Source organism: Microtus pennsylvanicus, chromosome 5 (assembly GCF_037038515.1).
Source record: "Microtus pennsylvanicus isolate mMicPen1 chromosome 5, mMicPen1.hap1, whole genome shotgun sequence".
NCBI lineage: Eukaryota > Metazoa > Chordata > Mammalia > Rodentia > Cricetidae > Microtus > Microtus pennsylvanicus.
This window is the reverse complement of record NC_134583.1, coordinates 133,732,916-133,751,821: the sequence shown is the minus strand read 5'-3', so window position 1 is coordinate 133,751,821 and position 18,906 is coordinate 133,732,916. Positions and strand designations below refer to the sequence as shown.

Genomic DNA, 18,906 nt, shown 5'->3' with positions numbered 1-18,906 from the left:
AGCAGGAAGTCTATCAGTTAGAGCAGAGGTTCTCAACTGTGAGTTGAGAGCCAACGACCCTTTCACAGGGATCGCCGAAGACCATTGAAAAACACAGATATTGACATTACAATTCATAGCAAAAATTATAGTTGTGAAGCAACAATGAAAATAATTTTATAGTTGAGGGTCACCACAACTTGAGGAACTGTATTAAAGGGTCACAATGTTAGGAAGGTTGAGACTGCTGGGTCAGAGCAAGGCATGGTACTTAGATGCCAGTATCTGTATCTGGTAAGATGGCTCAGCAAGTAAAGGTATAGCTGTCACTAGCATGACATACAAGTTATATCCCCAAGGCTATACACACACCAAAACACACACTGGATCAACATAAAGAAACAGACATTTTAACAGTGTTCAAAACAGCACAGAGGTAGCCAAGAATGAGGGGGTTTTGTCTGTTTTACTCACAAATACATTCCCAGTGAAGGAAACTCCTAAAGGAGCAGGCAAGCACTCACCTACCTCAGCCAGCCTCTCAAGTGGTCTTCGTGGAAGTGGAGGCTGCACACTCTCATGTCTAACACAAGTGCTTACGCCAAGCCCCGAGCGTGGAGGCCAGGCCTGGTGCAACCTCAGGAAGTTAGGTGCTCAACACAGCCATGATTAGTAGTGAATTCTAGACCAGTCTGCGCCACATGAGACACTGTCTCAAGTTTAAAAATAATAATAATGGTTTGTTTTCTTTTTTAGCTCAAACGGACTGATTTTGGGGAATGTTTCCACTGAGCCCCACTCTGCACATCTATATGAAATGAAAGGCAGGAAACAGAGTAGGGAAGACGACAGATTAAGAACACATGATAGTACACGCCTTTAATACCAGCACTCAGGAGGCAGAGACAGGCAGATCTCTGTGAGTTCAAGGCCAGCCTGGTCTACAAGAGCTAGTTCCAGGACAGGTCCCAAAGCTAGAGAAACCCTGTCTTGGGGGGAGGGGGAACCCACAAAACAAACAAACAACAAAACAACCCACAGTGGAGACCAACATCAGAACCCCAAATTAGGGAACAACCAGGAACCCTCACACCTCATATTTTCTGAACAGATCTTCTTATACTAATCTCTAACCATCTTCATCACGTGAGTAGAACGAGGCGGTCCAGCCACAGTAGCTCACATGTCTATGGGACAAGACACCCTTGGGGTGGACAAGCTTTTCATGCCTGCTTTGACTCCAGACAGCACCCATGATCTGGAAGGAGGTTCTGGGTGCCCAGTGAATCCCTGTTGAGGAGGCGTAGAACGATGGGCCTTGGAAAGCTCACACAAGATCTTGCAAGTTTAACAAGAGGGAAAGCAAAAATCATGGCAAAGTCTCCACGGCTCAGCTGTGCAAACAAACAAAAAGGCCCATTTCTCCTGGATCCTCTCCTAGCTGTCTTTGGCCACACACACGAGCACGCACATGTGTGTGAGTGCGTATGTACACACAGAAACCCCTTCGCATCTCCAAAGAGAAACAACCACGAAAGGTCGATGCGGTTTGTTTTTGTTGGGTGCAACGCTTTTTCCCCTGAATCACATCTGACGTCGCGTTAAAACATCAACCTTTGGCCAAAACACTCTTAAAAACAAAGCTTAATTGGTTTTCAAGTAGCCCTTCACAGAGCCCAGGGAAAGACCTCGCGTAGGTCTGTCTCCCTCCGCCTTGGTTACAGAACTTCTCTTGGAGGCTGCGACCATGATGGGAGTAGGAATGTGGGACCGGGTCCCCTTAGGAAGAGGCTACAGAGATGCCCAGCTGTGTACAACCACCTGCAGGCCATCCCCGGGAGGCAGCTCGGTCTGTACATTTGCAATCAGGGTCACCCTCCTGAGTCAGCATGAGTCCTTGACGCCATTTAACAGAGATGGTGGAGGAATTTGGTCCTAAGAGCTGGGACCAGAGGTCAAACTCCCGCATGATGGGGTGACCCAGAAGAGCATTGGCAAGTAACCTCTGACCTGATGAAGATCACTATGTCACCGCTCCCCTCAAATATGCCACTCACGCTCCCCACAACTAATGACCGTACATCTCAAAGATGACACTCAACAGTCCCAGGGGAGGCTTCTAGCTATAAAAGATCAATGCAAAGCTACACATGCACACCCAACACCAGCCCTAGGTGCATTTGCTAGCGTAGGACAACAGGCGCAGACACTGCCGTTCCTCCAAAAGAAATCCAAAACTACTAGTCCCAAATTAGGGATAGTGTAAACCTGGAAGCAACCAAGCATCCCACAACACAGGACAATATTTACTGGACAATTCCATTAAAAAACAACAAGTTAAAGGAATCTACTGTTGGAATTCTTGTTGCAGATTGGAGAGAGAGGAAGTCACAACACTGGGAAGGGGGAAGAACAAGGCAGACAAGAGTATTTCATCAGAGGGTAGCAAGCTTCACCCTGGGTCCAATTCCAGCCAGTGTTTGTATTTATAAATAAAGCTTTATTGGAACACAGCCATGCTTTTCCCTCATATTTCTCTCAAGATGCTTTCAAACTAAAGTAACATTAAGTTAGCCAGACTGACTACATAGCCTCAAAAGCTTAAACTACGCCTGAGCCCCCAAGTGTGCACTGACGTGGGTGGGGCCTCTTGGCTGTTCTCACATTTGTAAGTCCATGCTCCTCCTTACTAAACACTCGCGGGCTGTGCTGTGTGGCTCAGTGGCACTTTTAAAAAACCAATGGTCTGGATGTTGCTCAGGGAACAAGCTCACACTCAACATCCAGGAGGACCTGTGTTCCATCACTGACATGCGCACACACAAGAGAATTTAGTAACCATTTATTATCACTGCTAATAAAAACCAAGCAGTACATATATTCATGCCCCTTTAATGTTTAGTCCAGTTATACTGTGTTCTGGGTCATTCTCACTGCCCTTGTCATGTCAGAACCACAGAGAGCTGGGATGGAACCAAAAGTGGGAAGTGCCCAGCACAGTGAGTGACACTGGGGGACAAAGCGACAGGTCCGTGGAATCACACCCGTGGTGAGCTTGGCTGAGTGCTGAGATGACAGAAGGGGTGGGGAGGGCAGGGCGGGCGGGAGGAATGAACCTCATGTGATGCCCGGTGTCATAGTACCAGGTTATTTTAGGACGGAGCTTGGCGAAGAGCAGCAAGCTCAGCTCCTGAAATACAGTATTTGTTAAGGTTCAGCCAGTTTTAAGTTTCCAGGGAAGAAACGGCTGCCCCGGCATCACGCTGGATTTAAGCTTGGGATGAGAGAAGGCCAGGTCGGTTTTTCTGTGTGCCAGGAGATGCTGGCCCCACCCCAGGCTGCTGTCTGCCCCCCCACCAGGGTGTTGTCCCCCTCTTAGGCTTCTGTCTCCCCCCCCAGGGTGTTGTCCCCCTCCCAGGCTTCTGTCTCCCCCCCAAGGCTGCTGTATCTGCCCGCCCCCCAACCCAGACGGCTGCTGAAACACCCAGAGAATTCAGAGAACAATCTTATTCTGTCTGAGCTTTGCCTTTTTTTCCCTCTGCTTCTTTTGTTTTGTTTTTGACCATTTATCCTTTGATGATCACGCTAAAACTACAGCTAGCTGCCATTTGGCTTGGCCTTGTGCTGGCCGAGCAGAAGCTGAGGGAGAATGGTCACTTTTGAAAGCGTACAGCCAGGACTCCATAAAATGTCCCTCTGTTTGCCCACACGGGCATCAGGCCTCAGCAAACAGAAGCAGAAAAGAACAATACTACCTGTTCATGGAGGAACAGGGATGGTTTCAGTCCTTCAAACAATAAGCTCTGTAATTCACTCCATCTTCCTCCTGAGAAAGGGCTTCCCATGGCCCGCATCGTGCCAGGTGGTTTGGAGAAAGACGAACTGCACCTTCAAACAAGGGCCACTTCAGCGCTGGTGTAAAGATCCAGCAGCTGGGCTGCTCTCGGGCTGGTCTCCCAGTGACATGGCCCCAGCCAGCCTTTCCACACCAAGATAAGGATCACTGTCCTTTTCAGTCTCGACAATTCCCACACCCCAGGCAACAAGGATCTCCAGCCCTCCTGTGCTGGAGTAGGCCTCCCTAGCCTGCGGACACTCTGGTTATCCACCCCTTCACCCAGGGCTGGGGTTTAGACTTGCTCTCTAAGCTAGCCCTGAGTCTAAACTGTTTTCCAAAAGCAAGACGTACTGGGCCTTAAAAGGAAGCAACTTCCAACAGGAAGCGTGTCAGAAAGAATCGGAGCTTCGTGCTCATCACACACAGCACTTTTGAAAATATCTGGGTGTGGAGGGATTACAGTCGAGAGACATACAGGCAATCAGTACCTTACCCAAGCACAGTGTAGCCTCAATATTGCTAGGCACAGCTACTGTAGCCTTGAAATAAATGCAAAAAGACTAGGAACCCAACCACATTTTTGAAAGACCTGCTCAGTCATGCCTCTTGCTGGAGAGAAGTTCCATTCACCTGGGGCAAATGGCTATTTCAGAGTAATATGGAGGCTGAAGCAGATTTGAAATGGCAAGGTTAAGAAGACGCAGGAGGATGGGTGGGAAACAGGAGTTCTACCAGGCCACACAAGTACACACACACACACGTACATACGTGTATTTATATGTACCCTCACACACCTATGTGCATTTGCACACATGTCCACACTAATCTGGACATAGGCATGCATGTCCACAAGCACAAGCACACTCACACCACCCTATAAAGGCGTCCTCCCAAAAAGACAGCAGGAAGTGGGCATTCACCAAGTCAAAAGCAACCTAGGAGACCCTAAGTCAGATTTCTGCTCTCCAGTCGAGCATTAACGCAGATCACTCAAGGTGTGAGGGTACGGGGAGGGACACCATGAGACATCCCTCTCAGCAAGGCCAGGCCACGGGACAAAAGCGAGCTGGTCTGCCTGACTCCGCTGCGGCTGTTTGCTGGCTGCTGTTCAACCCCATGTCTATATTAGTCTGGGGTTTGTTTAGCCTTTGGATTTAGAAGGATGGAAGTACTACGTGAGCAGGAAACAGGACACTCATCAGGGGCTGGGATCTGTCGCCTTTCCCTTCCAATACTTCTCATGTCGTATATCAAGAGGCCCCAAAGAAATCAACATTCGGGATGATCAGGTCGAAAGTGGTACTCTTGGCACCATTGGCCATGATTTTGATCCACAGGCAACAACAATCCCTGGCTGTCACATGGCCTCCTCACCAGCTTCCTCTCCCAATTCACCAACCTGTTTGACTCCCAACGCAAGGCCCTTCCTTCTGTAAAATGCATGCAGTAACCACAACCGACGTGGGGTCTGAGCACCCTCAATGCCTGATCCAGACAGTCTTAGACAACACAGACTCTTTTCATAACTTTCAATCATTTAGCAACATTTCTTCTGTTCTTCTTGACTTCCCACCTCCCTCAATGATTCAAACCACCACCACCTCATCATCATAATGGCATCATCATCATTATCACCATCATCATGACCATCCTCATCACCATCATCACCATCATCATCATCTGGGTGGGGGAGGCAGAGAATAAAAAGACACAAGAGACCTACACATTGGCAATTCAAGCTTCAGAATCTCTTGCGCCTCCTACCTGAATTGCAATCTGGTGTTCAATCGTTTTGTACGCAGAGTAATGATTGCTGCCGGATTGAAAATGGAGCTGTAGGAAGAAACCAAACCAAAGCGTTCTGCTCACGTCACAGACTACAAGGAAACATCTTAAGCAGTTCATGAATAGCAGACAAACCTCCCTGGACCGAACGGCCGCCCTGGCGTTCAGTCAAGACCTGAGGACTTGCACCATTATGGAGGAGAGGATCACACTCATCTGAACTGTTGCTTTTGTTTTTAGTTTTGTTTTTTGTTGTTTTTGTTTTGTTTTAAGCACCCATTCAAAAATCGAAAAGGGGAGGAGGAGGGGCAGGAATGACACAGGAAGCAGACGGAAGCCCATGAAGACACAGAGGAAGTCGGTGGGTGCTGAGCAGAAGGCTAAGGAAAACTGAACAGGGTGCTGCAAAAGGTGGCGACACACAGGCAAGAGCGAAGACAGAAAGAGAGTGCTGTGAGCAGCCACGGTCAGCAATGCAAGCCCCACCCCCATATCTCTAACAACTGAACCCTGGCTCGCAGACAGAAATCTATTTCTGGGAAAACAAATGTCTCTACGGAATTCAGGGGCCACCCCGCACCTTATACATTCTTTCACCATGACTAAGCCGTTAGATTCTAAGGCATCATCTCCACAACCCGCACTCTAGTGATCTGCACCTCCCTCAAAGGGAGCCAAGCATTACCCAAGAGCCCCAGGTCGGGAAGGACCACCTCTCAGTGAATCTCTGCCTTAGTCCTAGGACCATGGCTCTCAACCCAGGATTTCCCTCTACAGCCATACACATCCCCCCACTGAAGAAGGGAAAGTCCCTACAGAAACACCAAGACTCCTCCCCAAATCCTCCTCCTCCCAAATGATGCGTGTTACCCTTAGGCTGCTACCCACTGGTATAAACAGGCACCAGGGTTGAGACATTTGATAATTGACCCAATATCACAGAAGGGTCTCGGCAGGTATCTGAAATGCATCACCATACTCAGACAGCTGAGGAAGCTTCCCTGCCTACCCACTCCTGTAGCAGGCAAGTCTGGGGTACCTTCTCCAAACACGTGGATCGACATCTACATTATTATCTTTATCCCCAGAAACTATAGCCATGACTGCTTCAGAACTCAGTTATCAGAATCCTGTGCTTCAAGTACCATTGGGGCTGCAGCAGAGTTGTAAACTCAATTAATTTGTTATCTTGTTCCTTGGAAAGAAAGTCATTCAATAGGATCTGTTAGCGCTTTTAAAAAGGATAAAGATTCCCGTAAATTCTGAACTAAAATGTAACAACACTGTAATAATACAGTCTAAACCCACATTACTCAAAATGTAATATAATAAGTACCCATTTTTAGGATGCAGTGGACTTGAAGAGGATCTCAACAGTTATCCCCCCCCAAAAAAAAACTAAAAACTGCCGGGCAGTGGTGATGCACACCTTTAATCTCAGCACTTAGGAGGCAGAGCCAGGCGGATCTCTGAGTTTGAAGCCAGCCTGGTCTACAAGAGCTAGTTCCAGGCCAGGCTCCAAAGCTACAGAGAAACCCTGTCTCGAAACAAACAACAAACAAACAAAAACAAATAAAAACCTAAAAATGATGTATGCTTTTTGTAACAAAACATGGTAATCAAATTAAAAGAAGACAAACTAAAGTTGGGCAAAAATAACAATAATCTCTCTACATGCCAAAGCAGAGCAATAAACCACTCCCCTCATACAAGTTACTATGGACAAAGTAAACTTAGCCTCTGTGCACACAGCCCTCCCCACCACATTCAAGGAGCCTGTCCAAAGCAATCGGCTCAAAAAGAAAGGTGCGTCTGTCTGTGCCCTTTGTCCCCCAACCACCCACCCCAGTCAGGGAAGCTGGGATCTCACTCATTACTGGGACAGTTTTCCACCATGTTAAAACAACTTTTGTGTGGGGGACAGGTCTCTTTGCGAGTTTGGAATTCCTTGCAAGGGAACAGCTCTTATCTGAGAGGAGGGTCCTCTCTCCTCAGCAGAGCAGGCAACAGTAACAACTTGGTCCTTCCTTTCAAGGGTTTTATTCTCCTCTTTTCCAATTGCCCAATTCAGAGCTAATGGAAACTTTTCCAAGCTTCTGTTCCCACAAACCCTGCGGAGCCCCAGGCAATCTGTACTCAGGGTAACCACAGGAATCTTATATTGTCAATTAAAACTGAATGGACACCTGATAACTTCGGATATGCCGTGGAAAATAATTTCATGTAGTCATCGTCTTATGAATAAATTAATGAAACTGTGACTCTGCCAAACGCAATTTTCACTTGTCCAGTTCCATTCTTAATCCTTGCATTCATCACCTTCCCATAAAACACCAGTGAGCCTGGAGTGAATGCAGCAATTAAAAGAGTAAAAATACACACACACACACACACACACACACACACACACACACACACACACATATGTGAAAGTTTCTAAAGACACTAGCAGAGAAGCCTACATCAAGAACCAATTTACCTCCAGTTAAGCGTGCCTGCACAGGAAGCCCATGTGGGCCTACATTCGCCCCCACACCGTTTTTACACCTCCAAACAATGTAACTTCCTTAGGGTATATCCAAGAGTGCAGGAATCCTCTGACCCACTCCCAGCCCCAGCCAGTGCAAAAGGCTCCCTCAGTAAATAAGATTTCTCCCAGCCACCAACCACTGTGTTCTAGAGAATTCGGAACCTAGGCTCCCTCCAGCCAGAGCGAAGAATACCAAATGTTTTAGTTTCTCCTTGGGGTTTCTACCCTCACTTTCCCCCAAAATGCTTTTCTGAAACACAGGCTGTAACCAGCGTATTTTTTGCTTCCCTATAAATCATGAAGCGGCTTTTTTGTTTGTTTACAGCCCAGCTTCTTAAAGATATAATGCAGATGTTCCATAAGAACTTGGCACTCCAGCCCGAACCAGCTCCTGTTTTCCTGCCTCCCACCCCCACAGTAAGAAAGGAGAAAACAAAGCCTGTTTAGGCCTCTGTGTTTTGAGGTTACACGAAGACAGAGGTCCAGGGCAAGATGGCTTATGCCTTATCTGAGATTAAAAATGTTTAACCCGTTTTGTACAGGTCACCTGGAAGGCTCCAAGTCACTTCCCCAGCCCATCTCTGTGGCTTCCTTATGTGGGTGTGTCTGGTGCTCAGGATAAGAGCCTCGCCCCTTGGACTGTCCAGGGTGCCAGCAGACTTGGTTCCTTCCTTCCCTCCTAGGAAGCCCCACAAAATAACACCTTCCCTTCCTAAGTCACAACAGTCAGACACCCCTCCCTATTAGAGCACCCTAGCAGCCAGTCCCCGTCTGGTCCAGAAGAGTCAGGAAGAGTCGACAGTTTAGGCAAATGCTTGCAACACTCTCTGCTTCCCTTATTACCCTATCTTGATTCCTCTGGCTTTATTTCTAATCATTACCACTGACTCTAAATTTGATGCTGCAGATACTGGAGATCAGAGATACCCGGGGGATAGAAGAGGAAACGGCCTTTGTCAACCACAGGAATCTCATGCTCCAAGCCACAAACAAAACAGCAGTCCTCCAATGGGGAGAAGAGGAACTTCTGCACCGTCCACGTGACTTAAGGGATGAGGCGGGGCACAGGCTTACTTTTCAGTTTTATGAATCACCTGGCTGTCTCATATCTATCTGTATGCACATGTGCACAAGCACACTTGCATGCCCACACATGCGAGCACACACAGGCACACACACACACGCATGCACGTATGCACTCACTCATCCATTTCCTAAGCAGCTTGGGTTTTCTTGGGGTCTTGGTCTATTTTCCTTCTGCCTTTTTCTCACTTGAACTGTAATTTCCACATCACCAGTTTTTAAATGTTTTTTAATAGTTTATCTGAGACCTTGTCTTAGGTCCTCATCCATTTGGGGAGACCGAGGCAGAAACAAACACGCCCCACCCCACCACAATAACTGGGGCTTTTCACTCAATGGAAAATAGACTCTTGCCCAGGACTTGGGTGACTTCCACCCATCCTGACATTCTGATACTGTCTGCTTAAAAAGTGCCAGAGAAGTCTCACACTTGGGGGGGGGGGGGGTGCAAACGGGAATGGCTAATAGATTCCTGGGTTTACAATCCCTGCGGAGATCCAGACAGAGAATCTTTGCAACACCCTAAAACCACCATCTAACAAAGGCAGTGCCTCCTCACTTCCTGGTATTCTACCACAGGAAAACACACGCCACAGAACGCGCCCTCAGACCTTAGAACGGGCTCTCCCACTGTCCCATTGATGGTTCCAGTGCATGTCTCTTTACCCTCATTAATTTCTTTCTTTCTTTTCATTCCCCACTTCTCCTCAACTTGAAACCCTGAGCTATGAGTCAGACGTGGGTCATTAACTTTTACAGCTTTCATACACACCCACCTACTCACGTTTGGGGAAAGAAGTATTGACTCGCAACATTGCCTGAGACCAAAATCCTCTAAAAGGAAACAAGGGGGAGGGGTCGGGAGAATCGCTTCAAGAAAGTTTTCTTCGCGCCTCTACCGGGGGATGCTCCCTTCATTGTTTTTCTCCTGGAGCTAGAATCCCTGGCAAAGAAAGGCCGGGGCTGAGCTTGGTGCAGATAGCTGTAGGCTCTCCTGGGTTGAGGAGAGACTAGTTGGTGTGCTTTAAACATCAAAACATAATTAAAGTTCTTCATCTGGGAGGGAAGCTGAAGCCACAGTTCCAGCACACAGGGGCACGTGGGCTGAAGTGCTGAAGCATGTTCTTAACGCAGCAGTTTTCATTAACACTTGCTACAGAACACCCGCAGAACGATGCGCCGTCGTCCCAGAGTTAGAACTCATAATGAATTAATTGGCATTAATGTGGCTCTCCTGCGTCCTTCCCTGGGTATGCCATGGCGCGTCCCCCGCTCACTCACACTGACAGGACAGTAACTCAGTGCCTCTATTTCACTTTCTAAAACAAACAAACCCACCCAAAGACCCACACGGATCCTCGCAATTTTTTTCAAGCATTTTTGCTAATATATTTAGTACATCATAATTGGCCCAGTACGGGGGAATCTAGTTATCTTCTCAGTAAATATTTATAGCGTCACTCTTTACCATTCATCGTGAATTTCGTGGAGGATCTCACTGTAGCCCTACATCTGCAATTCATTGACTTTACAATTTACCACATGTTGGGATGGGAGAGGTCTTAGCTCCATTTGAATCACTACACAAATATGCAAGTGATTTATCGGTTTTAAACTGGAGACTGCAAGAGAGGGACTCCGCTTTCCTGAGTATTACTTCTTCTGGCAGACCATGAACAATTACAGTGCGTACTAATTAGGCTCTGTAAATGTGCCGGGCCCTGCTAATGCCTACCAGGCCTCACATCTATTTTCATGATGCCAAACTTGGGCAGACCATTGTTAACTCCTTCAGAACTGACATTACCACTGCAGCATGAACTATCTAGGGCCACTTCATTCATATATATATATATATATATATATATATATATATATCACAAACTGAATTACCCACACAAAATCAGATGTGCCTAAGGAAGAAAAACCTACCCTGGGAAAAGCGGAAAAACACCGTGCCTGATAACCCTTCAAAGATCCCACAGCCCAGTCCTTGTAATGAGCTGTTAAGGGATTCACAGATCCCTAAGGGCTAGTAAGTTTCTGCATTCCATTGATTAGAAAATAAAACCTTTCAGCCTGGGTCTTTAAACTTGAGTTGGATTGGAGGGAAAGCATTTGCCTAGAAATGGTTGTACCATTCAGCGGTCCCCACACTTGCTTACACACACACACACACACACACACACACACACACGCACACACACACACACACACACACACGCACACACAGCAGCGGCGGCGGCAGCAGCAACAACAGCACTATGTGGCCCACTTCGCCCAATGTTCGCCAAAACAATCGACTCTTTAAAACTTAGTTAAACCTTCTCTCACAGCTGGATCTGGACCTCAGATAATTCTCCAGCCAGACTCTCCACCTCCAGATGTTTGGGGGTAACTGATAGGAAACATATTGGTTGCCAGATAGAACAGCATGGGTAAAGACAGGATTGCAGCCGGTCTCTCACTCCAGAGCAAAAGCCACATAGCTCTGCAGGGTTCCACCCACTGTCCTCCTGTCCCACACAAGGCCCCCACCCCCTGCTCTTCAATACTTCTCTATCATTTCCTCTGCACCTCTGGCTGGATACAGTTTCCACAGAGCAGCGTGCCCCCCCCCATCCCACCATAAACTGTTTCTGTTTTGTTTTGCTTGCTTGTCTATTAAATTCTTCTTACAGGCTTTTCTCATTGTACCTCACTTCTTCCTAAGCCTTAGTATCAACCAGAACACTATACAATGTGTATTTCCCCTTCTAGCCTAGTGGAACATCTTTTAAATGAAAGTCCATTCTCCCATATCAGGTTTCCTTAAGTATTGTGGGAAACATGCACAGGAGAGTCAAAGTGGACTCCAGGAAAAGTGAGGGATTAAGAGAGTAAAGAGGGGGAATGCAGAAGAAAAGGAGAAAGAAGCAAACACCCCAAGCAACTTTGCTTTTGAAAAGAGCATTAGAGTGGAGTCCCCTGAATTCCCAGCCCTCGGAGTGCTCTTTATAAACCTATATAACAATAGCTTAGAGCAAAGAACAGGTCTGCTGCCAAAAGAAGGGGATGCCTGTCTAAGTCAACGGGGACTGAAGAGGTGTGGGGTGGGTGGAGGAGAGGGGAGAACAGCTCTTGCCATGCACCCCCCCATCTCATTGCTTATAATTAGTGAGAGAAATCTGAGCCACTGCCAATGTCTGCGGACCTTGAATATCATAAGGGCAACGTGGCGTCAAATATCTCAACATTCATAAGTGTTATGGGCTGCAAATAAAGCCAGTGGATTTATGACTCGGGGAGCTTGCCAGCAAAGGACTGGGGCACATGTCTTTCAGCAGGGCCCTGTCGGGGCGCAAGCACGCCTTTGGTTGTAAAATTAACCATTTCCTTCACAAATGTGCTCAATTATAAATTATAAATCCAAGCTGAAGATTTACTTACAAGGTTGCCAATTTCTACTCCCTAAAGAAAATCAGATACCCACCACACACACACACACACACACACACACACACACACACACACACACACACACAAAACAAAACCCTAGAGAATCTTGGTCAGCTCTCCTTTTCAAAATGTTGAAATGAGTCGTCAAAGCTATAAAAGTAGCCAAAGATATCATCAAATTCCACTCCCACCAAGACTAAAAATCTAGCTAGCACCTACTTCCTTGGAAGCTTATTTATTTGGCAACGCCGAGATTTTTTTTTTAAGGGAGTAAATCATTCCCTGCCTCGTCTCCTCCCTGCCCCCAGTACAATGTCATCTACTTCCTGTGCAGGAGAAAGCATCTGCTAAATCCAGGTTGTCCCATACTTAACTGCCAATAAACCAACTTCCACATAACTTCCAGACAGCTGGGGGAAAGGTCCTCGGGAGTTTTTAGTCACGGTCCTAAACACGAGTCCACACAAAAATTTGCAGCTGTCCTTTCTCTACAGTGCATTGTTAACGTGATTCGGGAGCCCCCGTTGTGTGACATCTGAAAAAAACGCAAATCCTTCCTCTCCTCTCCCCTGTGTGCATGGGAGAGAGCAGGCCAGCACTTTTCGGATGGATGGTCTCTGAAGACACTTTCCCTATGCACCCGGGCACCTTGTGAGACGGGAGAAGGTGCTCAGATCTTGAAAAGACTTCTACCCTAATCTGGAAAAGCATAGCCTCTGGTATAATCATTAAATGCCCTCCCCCCCCCTTAAATGGCATGCAGAATTGCAGCCACCCCGTGCCACTAACAGAGAATGCAGCAGCGTTCTAGATGTCACTCTGGGAAACCTTCCTGTAACTTTTTCATAGCTGGCTACGGAACAGAAAGCTAGCCAACAGCCAGCAGCAACTCCAAAGGCAATCTCTCTCAGGAAACAGAAAATTCAGGCGAACTCCAAGCAAGAAACAGCATGGTTAGTCTCCAGATCTTTTCAACATCTAAGATAAAGGACAGCAGTCAACGCTGGCGTCCCCTAAATGGTAGCAAAGATCTCCCCAAAATGGTTTTCCTGGAGAAGCCTTTCAGACTCCCAAACCCCACATTTGTTTCTGGGGTTTCAGGAAGCCAAACTGCAAAGCACAAACATACTAGATTTATAATCATATGCTTACTGAGTGAACGCTGAGCCCAGACGTTAAACCCTAACTTACAAGATTAGCATAGAAGACTTGCTGCATTGAGATTAAAATCTAAACATGTCTGCCATAAATATTTCTGAAGGAGATGAAAACAATTAGCATAAATACGAAAGGAGGCTGAGAGCACCTGTTCTTTTTCAAGGCGATAAGCATTTTATTGTTCTCTATTTAAAATGTAACGACCTGTGTAATCACAGTAATATTGCATTGTTATGGAGGGGCTTGGAATGTCACACTTTGAAAAGTGTTGTCAAAACAATCAGGGGTGAAGGTGGGGGGTGGGAAGACAACAGGGAAGGTCCAACATTAACCCCTCACACTCCAGTGTCTCAATCTTTTGTGTCAGGAAGGATTATGTTGTTTGAGAAAGTCGAAAACATCCATTTTTCCACAAGCCGGGGGGGAAAAAAATTGCCGGGCTAAATAAAACCTCCTCAATGAACAGGCTCCCTCCCGATTTCCTTGAAATGCTCCAAAATGAATTCAAGATGCTGTTACTTATCTGCTCAACCTAGTAGCAAACAGTTGTGCTGAAAAGCCAATGCTTTGGGGAGATGAAGCGCTGTGAGAATACCCTGAAATGCCACCTCACGCCTGTCGCAGTCCCCAGCACTGCAGGACCATTTCTTGCAAGCCAGGAGGAAAAACAGAAAAGTTAAGCTTGCCCTACCAATGGACCTCAATCCTGTAACAGTATTCTCCAGAACACAATGGTACCCGAATCAGAATATTGGCACTTCCAGCCCTTCCCCTGTACTTAGAGTTCTCCTTAATGTATGTTTCTATCTGAATGTATCCTCTTCATAAGCCATTTCTACTGCTGTAGCAAAGATTAAATTAACGTTCTGAGGAAATCTTTGTCGTTTTAAAGTAAAATCATTACTACCAGGCTTTACGGCTTCTTTGGTAATTAAAAGATTGTTCTAGAGATGATCTATTATTCATCAAAAGCCAATCTAATGATACTCCTTAATTCTTCACATTCTTAAACAGAAAAGCAGAAGCCGGGGTTCCAGAGAATCTGTTTCTTAAAGGATTCGGCCCTTTGGCCGGTACTTGCTCACAAGTTACAGAAAATGTACCAAAAAGAGCCCTGGCCAAGAGGAAGGAGAATGAATGAGCTTATCCTGAATTTGTGCTTACAACTCGTACACAAAACCAGACCCTAGGAAACCCTGAGAATTTCAGACCCGGGACCGCTGGCTGGCCTGTGTGTTACACCCGGGGCTGTATCGAATCTGGAATTGCAAGCTGGCCCAAGCGTTCAAAGGCACTAGAGGGACATACAACCGCCTTGCAGCTCCTTGCCAACGCTCTGCTCAGCAGCCTAAATAAATAACTTCAATTTTGTAGCATACAAGCTTATCCAGGTAAGGGAAAGCAAAGAAGCAGAGGCAGTGTGCACAAAGACGTCTGATGTCTGACACGCAAATCCTAACAGCCTACTGGGTTCAGAAATGCCTTCTCCGAGTCAGTCTGATGTCACAGCACAGGGCCACCCGCTATGTCCACAATTAAAATAACTAGACGCTGTCTATTCCTACAAAGCCCACAAAGGGGGCCGTGGGTTGGGAGCCTTCCTTGTCTCCCCGGGAAATCATTTATTTGCCTTTAACAATTTCCCTGTTCCCTAATTACAGCACAACACAACTGTGTGGGTTTGAAGCGATGGTGTGGCCAGATCGCCAGCGGTCACGGACGTGCAGTTTGAAAAGGGTCAAGAAAGCCAACAAGCCTGCCATCAAAGCTCAATATTCTGATGGCCTTTCGGGTGGCTAAGTGGATTTTAAAATAAAACCAAAGAGGTCTGCGTCCTAAGGAGAAGAGGAGGAGGGGGAGGAGGAAATTCCCAGGATTACTTTGGAATGTTGTGGGTCTCGTTTGCTAACACTCCGATTCTTTAAGATCCCGTCAGCTACCAAGAAAAATACCAGGCGCTGCTTCCGAGGCCGCCGAGCAGCCTCCGGAAAGCGCGGGCCCTCCTGGGCGAGGTCAGGCTGTACCTCTGTCCCGGCTTCCAAGGAAGGCACGGGCGCTGGGGGGGGCTGGGGGCGGTGATTGTTTCTCTTTCCTAGGCACTAAAAAAAAAAATTACCGGTCTAGCGTGCTCTTGCTATTCTGCCAGAGCCAAAGGGAAAGGGGGGAAAAAAACAGAAAAAAAAACAAGTTAAACTTGATAGTTAATATTTTAATGCTTAAAAACACTTGTAGATTTGGCTGACTCCAATCCCAGCTCTGCTCATAGTGAGCACATTATTCCAGACTGCCACCTTGAATGAGCCAAAGAGGAAAAACAAAACCAGTGTGTGTAAACACGAGGTAGGGACCACGGCCAGAGGTGCAAAGTGACAACCCCGGGAAGACAGGCACAAACCGGGCTAATGTGTCTAGAGCTCCGCAATCCAGGCTTTTCTTTTTTCTTTTCTTTCTTTTTTTTCGGGGGTGGGGGAGCAGAGGACAGTGTGAGGGCAGGGGCAGAGGCCCCGGGAGAACAGGAACAAATGTCTACGGTGGGTGAGAGGTATGCCGCAGAGAGCTCCTGAGGAGCATGGCACCCCGCGCTGCCCTGGGCCCCTCAAAGTTGGGAAGCCCCAGACAGGAAGGCATCCCCAAGTCTCCTACACCTCCTTGAAAGCGCTCACTCTGGCCTCTGCCCCCTTCCCAGGGGCCCACGGTGAGCTAGCTGGTCAGGGAAAAGAAGGCCTCTACACCCCATCCGAAGACACCGAGTTTCCCTTGACACAAAAGTCCACTCAAAACAGGCCATCCTGACTACACACAAACCCAGAAGCCCTTCAAATCGGCCTTCCCAACACGCACAGCTCGCAGCTAGGTAGCGTGGGGCAGCCAAGCCCTGCCGGGTCTGCAGAGAAAAGCACGCCCAGGAACCCCGGGCCTGCAAGGGGACCAAGCCTGGCAAGTGTGACCTTCCCGTGGAAGAAGGGGCTAGGAGGCCCGCGAGCCTGCGATCACCACTAGAAAGCTACAAAAACGACCGGCTGGGGACAGGGCCGGGCGCTTCCGCAGGGTCAAGGCTGCGCGCACGGCACAGCAGTGCCTGGAGCCAAAGGCACCGGGAATCCGCGCAGCGCGGCCGGGGACCGGCCTCCCAACCAGCAACCAAGGGGTTAACCTGGGGAAAGCCCAAGACGCACAGAAGAGGGAAGGAAGAGAGGGAGAAGAAAGAGCCACACAGTCCTCTTCCCAGGGACAAGAAACAAACACCACTAAGCAAGGGGAGGGGGAGGGGGAATCAGAGCTTAAAAAAAAGAGAGAAAAGAAAGGAGTAGGAAAAAGAAGAAGAAAAGGAAAAAAGGAGAAAGAAAAACTAAAAGTTTAGATTGGCATCCCACCACCCCAACAGAGCCCTGCCTGGGAAAGAAAAGACTCCCCGAATCGCAAGGCAAGCACGAGAAAAGCCAGAACATGGCGAAGCGCAAACAAACCCAGTCCACAAAAGGCAGAGAAAAAGTTTGGAGAGTTCGGGCCGCGAAGGGGGGAGGGGAGGGGGGAGGGGCGGGGCGGGGGAGGGGCAGGGCATGCGGGGCCGGCAGGCGGGCGGGCGAGCAGGGCGGGCAGGGCGGGGAGCGCGGTGGCACTTACGGTTCGGGCGGTGGGCGAGAGCGATCCGTTGGGGAGGTAGGGGCTCGTCAGGTCGGGGATCATGATGAAGGGGTAGCCGGGATACGGTGGCCCCTTAAAGAGCCCTCCATCTTGCCTCTTGGCCGCTAACATGGCGGGGCGGCGGAGGGGACGGCGGCGGCCGCGCGGCGCGGGAGAGAGCGGGAGAAACTTTTTAGCAAGTGTCCCCCCGGAGGGCCCGCGCGTCCCCGGGGCCCGGCCGGCGCGGGAACTCGGGTAGGGTGGGTAGGGAGCGGGACGAGGGTACCCACCAGGCCGACCCCGGGGAGGGGGGCAACGCGATCGCGCGGTTTGGGGGCGCGCGGGGCACACTCACCTTCTTCCAAACTTTCCCGGGATTTATCTCGGAAACTTTCGGAGCGAGGCGGAGGCCGTCTTTCCGCCTTCCCGGAGGGGCGAAGTGGAGAGGGCGAGGGGCAATCGCCGCGCCGAGGGGGTGCGGAGGAGGGAGGGTCGGCGGGGAAAGGGGTGCAGAAAAAACACGGTTACAAGTTTTTGCAGTCAGCAGCCCCGGCAACCGTCCGTGCCGCCCGCCGCCCGCAACCCCGACCCGCCTCGCCTTCCAGCCCTAGTCTCCGAGCCCGGGAACCGGCAAGAACAACCTCGCCAGCCCGAGGGGCTCTTCCTACCTCGGAATCGGAGGAGCTGTTTTGATTCGTCTCTGATTCATTGACCAGCGACGACTTGACATCGGCTAAATCCCTCTCCGCCGAGGAGTTTTCCGAGTTCTTCTCCTCCTGCTCGCCCTCGTCTTTGAAGGAGATCAGTTCGTCGTTAGCGCCTAGGTCATCTCCTCCACCGCCGTTCAGCTGCGGCATTTTTTTTTCACCCACCAGCAGCAATTTTGGAAGAAAAATGAAGGAGGAAGAAAAGCAAAAAAAAAAAAAGTTTTGCGAGCCCCCCAAAAAATATTGCAAGAAAAAGACGAGTCCAAGGTTAACTTTTTTTTCCTTCTTTGGGGTCTTTCTCTCCTGGGGAGGGGAAAAGAGGGAGGAGGGGAGGGGAAGGGGGAGATCTTCTGCACGCGTGAGTTTGGATTTCTTTTTTTCTCTCGTTCCCAAGGATCCGATCAATGTGCAAAAAAATAATAAATAAAAAACGGGGGTTAAAAAAAAACAACAACAACAAGTCAGATATAAGAGCAAAGTGGGGGGAAGCCGAAGACACCGAAGGAGCTCGTGCCGCTCGGATTTGAGTGAGTTGAAGTTAGACTGAGCTTTTCAGTTCAAAGGCGGCGCTGATTGACAGATAGAAAAAGGGGGATCGAAATCCGGAGGAACGGAGTAGTCTGGGAGCGGAGATTATTGACAGGGCGAGAGGAACACACTCGCCTTAATGAGATGCCAGGGGGCGGGGCGAACCGGGTGACGTGTGCATAAATAAACAGCCGGGGTGGGCGGGGCGGGGGCGGCCAACAATGATCCTTTGGGCG

The 18,906-nt window shown here is 48.6% G+C and overlaps 1 protein-coding gene across 45 annotated transcripts in view; it reads right to left on the bottom strand.

The window, feature by feature from the left end:
• Tcf7l2 (transcription factor 7 like 2) overlaps positions 1 to 18,292 on the bottom strand; it is a 186,084-nt gene extending 167,792 nt beyond the window's left edge. For 23 of the 45 annotated variants that reach the window (XM_075974450.1, XM_075974454.1, XM_075974455.1 and 20 more), the window contains exons 1-4: positions 18,104 to 18,292; positions 17,791 to 17,857; positions 17,436 to 17,560; positions 5,582 to 5,650 (exon numbers count right to left, since the gene is read on the bottom strand). In XM_075974450.1, the coding sequence (XP_075830565.1) occupies positions 5,582 to 5,650; positions 17,436 to 17,560; positions 17,791 to 17,857; positions 18,104 to 18,292 (450 nt within the window). The remainder of the gene's footprint in view (positions 1 to 5,581; positions 5,651 to 17,435; positions 17,561 to 17,790; positions 17,858 to 18,103) is intronic. The other 22 variants (XM_075974465.1, XM_075974438.1, XM_075974444.1 and 19 more) reach the window with 1 other exon arrangement.
• Between the last annotated feature and the right edge of the window lie 614 nt (positions 18,293 to 18,906).